Source organism: Hipposideros armiger, unplaced genomic scaffold, assembly GCF_001890085.2.
Source record: "Hipposideros armiger isolate ML-2016 unplaced genomic scaffold, ASM189008v1 scaffold_621, whole genome shotgun sequence".
Classification (NCBI taxonomy): Eukaryota; Metazoa; Chordata; class Mammalia; order Chiroptera; family Hipposideridae; genus Hipposideros; species Hipposideros armiger.
Window position 1 is genome coordinate 1,170,659 of NW_017731971.1, and position 10,063 is coordinate 1,180,721.

The window sequence follows — 10,063 nt, forward strand, 5'->3', positions numbered from 1 at the left end:
CAGAAGCTCTGATTTACACCTCAACACAGTCGCTATGACCTACACAGACTCTCAGCGCGCGCGGGAGAGTGCTGGGTCCATGGGTCCATGACACTTTGGGCAGAAATAACAGAACGACTTTTAATAACCATGCCCCAGTTGTGAGCGGTCGCGTATGCGGCAGGCTGCGGAAGCTCGCCGGCCCGCTAGAGTGTGCGCGAGGTAGCACCCTGAGCTTCCAGACGAATTCTCCAAGTGTTTGCTGATTAGAGAATCAAGGCAACTCTTTTACCGAGTATCCCTCCCCTTCCCCCGCCTCTAGGGGGCGGGGCAACAAAGCGCGGGAAAACCGGCCTCGACTCCACCCCCACCCAGTGCTGGGGACAGGGAAAAAGGACAGCTCTTAAATGGGAAATGCATGCGTGTGCGTGTGTGTGTGTGTGTGTGTGGTCTCCTGTCTCCCTCTCTCTCTCTCCCCACCCACTTCCCCGTTTTGGAAGCCTACCAATATGCCGCTTTAAGATCCCTTTGGAAATGGCCCAGGCCACGCCAGCCCTCTAACGTCACCTCTTCCCCACTTCCGGCCTGCAAGCCCGTCCCAGGCTTCAGGTGCAGGTTCTTTCCACACTCGAAAACTCGCCCCGCTCCAAGCCCTCCCGCAGAGGGAGGAGCAATGGGTGACGCCATCGTCCAGGAGCTGGCCCGCGCGCAAAGACCCCATCCATCTAGATTTTATGGTGATTTAGACAGTAGGAAAACCACGAGGAAATGGTCAAATGACGTAACGTTTTGGGTGACGTCCCATTTTATGACTTCTGCACGGCATGGCTGACATTGGGGTTTAGCTTGAGAAAGCGTGAACGGATCTACACATCCGGGGTCCATTCAGGGTCGAAGAGGTTCCCCTCAAAGTATTCACTAAATAGAAACTGAGCGTTCCTTAAATTTGCATAAGTGAACTGCAGGCTTCAAGGATCACAGCCAATAGGGAGTGATGGGGCGGAGACGCACCTGGATAGTCACTGCCTCCAATAGGAAAACAGGGAATCAGATTGGCTTCTTCCTAAACGACAGTTAAGGTAGCCAATCGCTTTGAGATGCACAGATGGGCAGGTGGGCCCTGGCACAACCAATGGAGAGAGGCATCTTCAGAAGGACCAGATTCCTTGCCCAATGAGGCTGGGGGGACTGTGCGGGGCTAGTTCCGAACGGCAGTACTTAAGGCCAACCCAGTGCGGCGCTGGGAGGGGCGCAGTACTGAAGGACGAGGGGATTGGCCAATGGCGAGTACGAAAGCGGGCAGCCCAGACCGGGAACGCGGAGGGAGCTAAGGGAGGGGGAGGCTAAACGGGAGAGAAGCAGGAAGTAGCGGCGGCCGTGGGGAGGGCGGCGGCGGCGGCGGCAGCGGCGGCAGCGGCAGCGGCAGCGGCTGCAGCGGCTGCAGCAGGGAAAGACCGCCAGGGCTCGGCCCGCACCAGCAGCCAAACAAGTAAGCGTGCTTGGGGTAAATACCCGCCCCTGGCCCCGCCCCCGGGGGGCGGGTAAATACCCCCGCCCCTCCCCCACTTGGTCAACTACCCCCTTCTCCGCGCCGCCCCCCTGGGGCGGCTTCTAAGAAGGCCCGGACACCGCCTCCATTCCTTGGGGCGGATGGGCGAAACTCCCAGCCTGTTGAAAGCACAGTCCCTAGCCGGGTAAACGTGGAGGGAGGGTTGGGGTCTCCCAAGTCCTGGCGCCCCCAGCCCAAGAGGCGTCCGAAGCGCGGCCTGGGGGCTAGAGGCTGCGGGATGTCGCGACCTAAAATGGTGTCCGTGTCCGGGGGTGGGGGCGGGGGACCTGGGCAGGCCGGAGCAGAGCCTGCACCCCGAATGGGAGCGGGTCAGCGTCCGGGCCCGGGCAGGACTCTGGCTCGCGCCCCGCGCCGTCGCGCTTCTCCCGCTCACTCCACAGTCTCGAGGGAACCTCGGGAGTCCCTGGGAGGAGGAGGCTGGGCCGCGCAGGGAGGCGAGGGGAAGAGGTCGGAGTTGGGACGGACCCCGGCCCGAGAGCTGCGAGTCTCGTAAAGACCGTGCCCTCCCCACTGCTCGCTTTCCACGCGCCTCCCCCACTCTGTGTGGTCCTGGGCCCGGAGGTGCTGCGCCGCAGCTCCCCAAGGGCTCGGCCTGGCCGAGGCCTGCCCTTCTCTTCGCTCGCGGGTGTGAGCGAGAGAAGCGCCCCAAGCCTCAGTTTCCCACTCTGGCTTCTTCTATGTACACCCCGCCCCTTCCCCGCAACCCCTGACGAGCTCCGGGCGCCGGCCCTCGGCAGATGGCAGGGACTTAATTCCGCCCGCTGCCCAGCTTGGCCGCAGTCTAATCGCCCCCAGCCGCCGGCCCCTCGCCCTCCTCTACGCAGCAGGCCCCGGGCCGGGAAAGGGCAGTGGAGCCCCCATCCAACCCGTGCCAGTTCACCCTCTTCCTGTTCAGCCCCTTCCTTTGGCTTTTGGGGAAGAGCAGAGAGGGGGGTAGCGGCTGGAGCCCAAGAGACAGGGCGCAGCAGCCGCAGAAAGGCCTGGGCCGGGGGTGGGGAAAGCCTCTTCGGCCTTGAGCTCTTCTGCTTGGTCTACTGTCTGCCCCTGGCTATCGGATGACCTCTAAGTCACTTGGACGCCAAAGGGGGAGTTGCTCCGGGGCTGCGAGTTTGCAGATGTTTTCTCCTAGTCGGCACTGGTCTCTGCTCCACCAGCCCACTTTCCTGAGGCCCTGAGTGGAATGTAGCTCAGGCCTCTCCAGGTCAGGAGAGAGCCAGGCAGAGGAGGGCCTAGTGATCCATCCAGGCAGAGGCAAGAGGTGGAGGGCTTTGTCTAAACCCGGAGCCTGCAGAATTGGGGTGGGGGTGGGGGGCTGAGGGGAGGACTGCCCTTTCTGTCTCTGTGTGGTACCCTCTCCCTCCACCTCCACCTTGGTCCCAGCAATGCCAGCTGCCACCTGCTGGGACTATCTCCAGTTACAGTTTAAGGCTGGAAATGGGCGAGAGAACTGGCCCTGGGAAATGGCTTGCAACCTGGGCAGGGACTTCCTCAGTTGCTTCTTCCTAGATATAGAAACACTTGTGTGGGAAGCTGGTAGGGACCAGACCTGGGTCCCCCACAAACTCGAGGCTGGCCTTCTTGTTGGCTTAGGACACATAAGTCTTGTCGGGTTTTTTTTTCTTTTTTCTTTGTATTGGGCCAGGTTGGGGTTGGGCGAGGCTTCCTGGGCTACTGTTGCCAAAGGAAAATGAAGAGGGTGAGAAGTGTGAGTTTGGGGAGAAACGGGAGTCAGGGGCTTGGCTTTTCCCCATTCTGGCAGCTGTGCTGGATAAGCTTGTCCCCTGGAGTTTTAGCCCTGAGAGAGCAAGGTGGGGAAGGGGGAGGGGCTGGCCTCGCCTCTAGAAGGGGAGGGGAGGGAAGGGGAGGGCCAGGTACTCTGGGGAAGGTAGGTGAGGGAGCACCAGGTGTTGGTGACAGGAGAGGCCTAGGCTGGGGCCTTGGTGACGGGGCTGCTGTCACGGTTTTCCTCTCTGTCTCTTCTCTTTGTCTCTCTCTGTTCCTGTGTCTTATTCCATCTTGGTCTCTTGGCAACTTCCCTGAGTCCACTTCTCTCTGTTAACCAGGCTGGATTTCCAGGTGCCACTGACGACCCCAAGTACCCTAGACTTGACCTTACAGTGACCATTGACTCTTGTCTCTGACCCTAACCCTAGATTTCCAGTGCTTGTTCCTTCCCAGCCCTTCCTCAGCCTGACATGGCCTGTTTGTCCTCGCTGTAATTAGTTGTATTCTGGGTTCTGACTCTCATGGTTACAATTGCACTTCATGCTTAGAATAACACTGTGATATATGGATTACTTGCCCCCTCTTTTATTCAGACAGCAAAAGTAAGGCAGTGGAGTAACTTGCTCATCCAGCAGGCCATTGAAAAAGCTGGAACTAGAATCATTTCTTGGGTCTTGGCTTAAGTCACAGACCTTTTGTACACTTGGTTTTTCAGATCTATGCCCCCTGCACCCTCCTGAAAATCCATGAAGAATGTGAATGGCTCCCATGCTGCCATGAATGAGCCCTTACACCTAGAGCACCGTGCCCATCCTCCTCCCTAATTGGAGTATTGATTGATTGATTCTGTGTTGGACACAGGAGGGGCTGAGGTGGCTTCACCCAAGATGCTCACTGAACTCTCTTTGCCTCTGTTTCCCTTATCTCGTGTCTGTATTTCTGAGAAGTTGCTTTTCCTCTGCTTTCGCTGGATCTTGGTGTCTTCCCTGGAATGTGCTGTGCACTCTACCTTCTTTGCAGTTTTAGGGTTTGGCAAACCAAGCGCCTTCACATCTCTAGGATTTGTGCTATTGCGCTATGGTGGAGGTGCACCCAAGTCGGAGTGTGCATGGCGTCTGAGGGGGTAAATGTGGAGGCCCTGACCAGGGCTCCTGCTCCCAGAGGCCTCAGTTTCTCCCTCTTCCTGTTTTCATCAGGTCTGGGGCCCGCCGCCATGGGAGACATGAAGACCCCTGATTTTGACGACCTCCTTGCCGCCTTTGACATCCCCGACATTGATGCAAACGAAGCCATCCACTCTGGGCCAGAAGATAACGAGGGGCCAGGAGGCTCGGGGAAGTCAGAGCCCAGTGTAGAGGGTGACCCTGGAGAGGCAACAGCAGCAGCTGCCGGGGATGGCCCTGGAGTTCCAGGCCAGGCCTCTGACCATGGCCTGCCACCAGCAGACATCTCAGCGGTCAGTGTCATTGTCAAGAACACTGTGTGTCCCGAGCAGCCCGAGTCCCTGGTTGGAAGTTCAGGAGGGGAAGGGGCCCGGGCTGGGGGGGTGACTAAGGAAGGACCTGTGGGGCCTCGTCTGATGCAAAATGGTTTTGGGGGCCCTGAGCCATCCCTTCCAGGAACCCCCCACTCTCCAGCTTCTCCCAGTGGGGGTACCTGGAAAGAAAAAGCCATGGAAGGCAAAGCTCCCTTGGACCTCTTCGCCCATTTTGGGCCTGAGCCAGAGGAGCATCCCGACCCCCTGCCTCCCTCTGCGCCCTCCCCGCCTCGGGAGGGAGCCATGACCCCACCTGCTTTCCCCTCCCCCTTTGAGCTGGCCCGGGAGAACGGCGCAGCCCTGCTGCCACCCGGTCCTCCCCCACCGCTGGGCGCCTTGAAGCAGGGTAGCTGCAGCCCCGTTCACCCCCAGGGCCCCGTTCGGCCATGCTCAGGCTCTAGCCCTGAGGCCGCGGGCATCCCTGCCAGCACCTCGCCTCCCCGGGTTGCTGGGGTATCCTTCTTCAAACAGTCTCCAGGGCACCAGAGCCCTGTTGCCTCCCCCAAAGTGCCCAGCTGTCAGCCCCTAAAGGAAGAAGAGGACGAAGGGCCGGTGGACAAGTCTCCCCCAGGAAGTCCCCAGAGTCCCTCTAGTGGAGCCGAGGCTGCCGACGAGGACAGCAATGACTCCCCTGCCTCCTCCAGCTCCTCTCGGCCCCTCAAGGTGCGCATCAAGACCATTAAAACGTCCTGCGGGAACATCACCAGGACTGTAACCCGGGTCCCCTCAGACCCTGAACCCCCCGCCCCCTTGGCCGAGGGGACCTTCCTGGCTGAGGCCAGCCTCCTAAAGCTGTCCCCCGCAGCCCCAGCCCCTGAGGCTCCAAAGGTGGTGAGCGTCCAGCTGGGTGACGGCACGAGGCTAAAGGGCACCGTGCTCCCTGTGGCCACCATCCAGAATGCCAGCACTGCCATGCTGATGGCAGCCAGCGTGGCCCGCAAAGCTGTGGTTCTGCCTGGGGGCACCGCGACCAGCCCTAAGACGATGGCTAAGAACGTGCTGGGCCTGGTGCCCCAAGCCCTGCCCAAGGCTGAGGGGCGGGCAGGGCTGGGGACCGGGGGACAAAAGGTGAACGGCGCCTCAGTGGTGATGGTGCAGCCTTCCAAGCCGGCCAGCACGCCAGTTGCCGGGGCCGGCACAGTGATCTCGCGGACGCAGTCCAGTCTGGTGGAGGCCTTCAACAAGATCCTGAACAGCAAGAACCTGCTGCCCGCCTACCGGCCCAACCTCAGCCCCCCGGCGGAGGCCGGCCTGGCCCTGCCTCCGACGGGCTACCGCTGCCTGGAGTGTGGGGACGCCTTCTCCCTGGAGAAGAGTCTGGCACGGCACTATGACCGCAGGAGCATGCGCATCGAGGTCACCTGCAACCACTGCGCCCGCCGCCTGGTCTTCTTCAACAAGTGCAGCCTGCTGCTGCATGCCCGGGAGCACAAGGACAAGGGGCTTGTCATGCAGTGCTCACACCTGGTCATGCGGCCCGTGGCCCTGGACCAGATGGTGGGGCAGCCGGACATCACGCCCCTGCTGGCTGTCCCCCCTGCCCTTGGACCTCCGGCCTTGCCCGCCTTGGGCAAGGGTGACGGGGCCATCACCTCCCCCGCCATCACTACAGTCGCTGCTGAGGCCCCTGTGCTGCCGTTGTCAGCCGAGCCGCCTGCTGCCCCTGCCACCTCCACGTACACGTGCTTTCGCTGCCTGGAGTGCAAGGAGCAGTGCCGGGACAAGGCTGGCATGGCCGCCCACTTCCAGCAGCTCGGGCCTCCCGGCCCTGGAGTCTCTAGCAATGTGAGTTGCCTTTCAGGACCCTTCCCTGGGGAGAGAACAGCCGGGTGCCATGGGGATAAGATCTAGGAAGGTGTGGGGCGTGGGCCACTCCACCCCCGCCTCACCTGGTGTCAACCCCTTCCCCACAGGTGTGCCCAACCTGCCCCATGATGCTCCCCAACCGCTGCAGCTTCAGCGCCCACCAGCGCATGCACAGGAACCGGCCCCCCCATGTCTGCCCCGAGTGCGGGGGCAACTTCCTACAAGCCAACTTCCAGACCCACCTCCGGGAAGCCTGCCTGCACTTCTCTCGTCGTGTGGGATACAGGTGCCCTGCACCGCTCCTGTCACGTGTCCCCACACTCCCCCACGTGCTGGCTGGTCTCGTGGCTCCTGGTACCAGCCCCTTCGCTGGCCTCTCGAGAGCCCCGTCGCTCCTGCTCAGCCGCGGGGTGCGATCTGCCTGTCTGCTGCCCCGCGGAGGGGGGACAGGGCTCCCTGGAGCTCCAGCTTGGCTTCAGCAGGCCTCCCTTGGGGCCAGGGTCTCCACAGCCCCTCCTAGGTCCACTTTGCTCGGCTCTACCTGGGCACTGGGGAGGCACGTGCGGTGGGGGTGCATAGAGATGCCCTGGCTCATCACAGCACCTCCATGTTCTCCCCAAGGTGCCCTAGCTGTGCGGTGGTGTTTGGGGGTGTGAACTCCATCAAGTCCCACATCCAGACGTCTCACTGCGAGGTTTTCCACAAGTGCCCCATCTGCCCCATGGCCTTCAAGTCTGCACCCAGTGCCCACGCCCACCTCTACACGCAGCACCCCAGCTTCCACACGCAGCAGGCCAAGTGAGCCGGGAGGGGACGCGCAGGCGGGTGGGCCGGGGGCTGGGGGCCGGGCCGGGCAGGGGGCCTGCACTGTCCTCTCCACCCACAGGATGATTTACAAGTGTGCCATGTGCGACACGGTCTTCACGCACAAGCCCCTCCTCTCCTCACACTTCGACCAGCACTTGCTGCCCCAGCGTGTCAGCGTCTTCAAGTGCCCATCTTGTCCTCTGCTTTTTGCCCAAAAAAAGACCATGCTGGAACATCTCAAGGTACAGGAGTCAAGGGACGGCTGCCGGGTGCTCCTCTGCGCTGACCTGGTGCTGGGGTCACGTAACCTTCTGGAAGTGGGGATGGGGAGAGACTAGGACTCGGGCACAGCCAGGCCCTTCCCCACAGCCATCCCCTTGCCTTCCACAGAACACCCATCAGTCTGGGCGCTTGGGGGAGGAGCCTCCTGCGAAAGGGGCCGGAGGTGCCCTTCTGACCCCCAAGACTGAGCCTGAGGAGCTGGCTGTGTCTCGGGGAGGAGCAGCACCCCCCACGGAGGAATCGTCCTCATCCTCAGAAGAGGAGGAACTCCCCAGCTCCCCGGAGCCCCCTCGTCCAAGCAAACGGCCTCGGCGGGACCTGGGCAGCAAAGGCACCAAGGGTGGGGGTGGGGGCCCTGGAGGCTGGACCTGTGGCCTCTGTCACTCCTGGTTCCCTGAGCGTGACGAATATGTGGCTCACATGAAGAAGGAGCATAGCAAGGTGAGCCAGGTGGGCTGGACAGGCGGCCTTGGCCTTGGCCTTGACCTTGGCCTGTGGCAGTGGGGCTGGGTCCTGGAGCCCGCTCTGAGAGTCCCCACCCTGCCCTTCTAGTCAGTGAAAAAGTTTCCCTGTCGCCTGTGTGAGCGCTCCTTCTGCTCCGCCCCCAGCCTGAGGCGCCACGTCAGGGTCAACCATGAGGGTATCAAGCGAGTTTACCCATGCAGGTAACCCTTCTCCCTCATCCCTTGCTCTTTCTGCCCAGCAGGTGGCCCCCACCCCGTAAGGACCTTCCCACTTGCCTCCCGTCTGAGTGGCCTGAGGGCTGAGGCCTCCCTGTGCCCTGCTAGGCCCCTCTCAGCCGTGGGCTGTGGTCCCTGGCTGTGTCCTTGGTGCCCACCGCGCCCACTCTCCCCTCTAGGTATTGCACAGAGGGAAAACGCACCTTCAGCAGCCGCCTGATCCTGGAGAAACACGTCCAGGTCCGGCACGGCCTGCCGCTCGGGGCCCAGTCCCCTGGCCGCGGGAGTATTGTGGTTCGGGGTCCAGGTGCCAGAGCCCAGGTAGGCAGAGGTGCCGACCCGGCTGGGTTAGGGCCATGGGAGTGGGAGCTGCAGGGCTGTAGACTGGCCTCTGGAAGCTGGGTGGGTGTGGGGGGGTGCCAGGGTCCGTGGCGTGATGGGGAAGCCCAGTCTAGTCACTCTTACTCTCCAGGGACCAGGACGGAAGCGCCGCCAGTCCTCTGACTCGTGCAGTGAGGAGCCTGACAGCACAACACCTCCGGCCAAGCCCCCCAGGGCTGGACCCGGGTCTGGAGGCCCCCTGCGCCACCGGGGTGGCGGCTCGGTGGAGCAGAGCCTCATGGTGGGGTTGAGGGTGGATGGCGGGACCCAGCAGTGCCTGGACTGTGGCTTGTGCTTTGCCTCCCCTGGCTCCCTGAGCCGGCACCGCTTCATTAGCCACAAGAAGAAACGGGGTGTGGGTAGTGCCAGTGCCCTGGGCTTGGGGGATGGGGAGGAAGAGGCACCCCCTCCATCGAGATCTGACCCAGAGGGTGGAGATTCACCCTTGCCTATTTCGGGAGGCCCACTGACCTGTAAGGTCTGTGGCAAGAGCTGTGACAGCCCTCTTAACCTCAAGACCCATTTCCGCACACATGGCATGGCGTTCATCAGGGCTCGGCAAGGAGGCAGTGGGGACAACTAGGCCCCGGACCTGGACTGATCGGCCGCCTCCCTCTTCCCTGGGAGCCTGGGCCAACTGCTGCTGCCTGGTCTCCAGGCCGGGAGTTCGTTCTAATTCACGTTTTGTTCGACTCCTCTCCTCTTAACCCCCAGACAACAAACTTGAGCATTATAGTTATTTGCAGTCCCCACTTTGGGTTTGACCCTTGGGTCCTAGTAGAGTGGGCCCTCCATTCCTCCTTTCTTAGCCCAACACTAATTATGCTCCTGCTGCAGACCCCCGTGTGGGGCTGGGGGTGGGAGGCCGGGTCCAGGGAAGGACCAATGCTGGGGCAGTCGGGACACGCTCCCAACCCCTGCAGGCAGACTCGGGCCTGGCCCTGCCCTGGCACCACCCCTCGTTCCCTGGCACTCCAGCCCCCTGCCCCTGCAGTGCCTTTCACGTGTCTTTTTTTTTTTTTTCCACAGAATTCGGGGGTGGGGTGGGGGGGTTGGTAGGGACGAGTCCTGTCAAGGGGGACCCAGGGAGAGGAGGGGACAGGCTCTCAGGAAACCTTTATTCTTGTAGTGATACTAACGGGGAAATGGGAGAGAGAAAACCAGACCATTAAAACTGCTCGTGGTTTAATTCCCATTCAGGCTCCAGGCTCTTCTTTTTATGTGACTTGGACAAGGTGGACTTGATGGAGGGGGCGAGAATCAAAACTGGGGAGCCCTTCTCTGGGAAGAGGTGGT

General features: G+C 61.7%; 1 protein-coding gene across 4 annotated transcripts; it reads left to right on the top strand.

The window, feature by feature from the left end:
- The first annotated feature begins 1,310 nt into the window (after positions 1–1,310).
- ZNF687 (zinc finger protein 687) lies at positions 1,311–9,960 on the top strand. 4 transcript variants are annotated; one of them, XM_019625293.1, is made up of 10 exons: positions 1,319–1,468; positions 4,471–4,730; positions 5,283–6,596; positions 6,725–6,903; positions 7,239–7,415; positions 7,504–7,666; positions 7,815–8,147; positions 8,259–8,371; positions 8,566–8,707; positions 8,859–9,960. In XM_019625293.1, the coding sequence occupies exons 2-10, from the start codon at positions 4,488–4,490 to the stop codon at positions 9,348–9,350; spliced, it is 3,156 nt and encodes a 1,051-aa protein (XP_019480838.1). In that variant the 5' UTR covers positions 1,319–1,468; positions 4,471–4,487; the 3' UTR covers positions 9,351–9,960. The 4 variants fall into 4 exon arrangements, with proteins under 4 accessions (XP_019480837.1, XP_019480835.1, XP_019480838.1 ...); XM_019625292.1 differs by having other exon boundaries at positions 1,311–1,468; positions 4,471–6,596; positions 8,842–9,101; XM_019625290.1 differs by having other exon boundaries at positions 1,316–1,468; positions 4,471–6,596.
- Positions 9,961–10,063: the final 103 nt, after the last annotated feature.

Bases quoted from the DNA above. Each gene is read 5' to 3' on its own strand.
- ZNF687 (XM_019625290.1), top strand. From the start codon at position 4,488: ATGGGAGACATGAAGACCCCTGATTTTGACGACCTCCTTGCCGCCTTT. The intron at 7,667-7,814 runs GTACAGGAGTCA...TGCCTTCCACAG, and splicing joins CCATGCTGGAACATCTCAAG to AACACCCATCAGTCTGGGCG. The intron at 8,148-8,258 runs GTGAGCCAGGTG...CTGCCCTTCTAG, and splicing joins TGAAGAAGGAGCATAGCAAG to TCAGTGAAAAAGTTTCCCTG.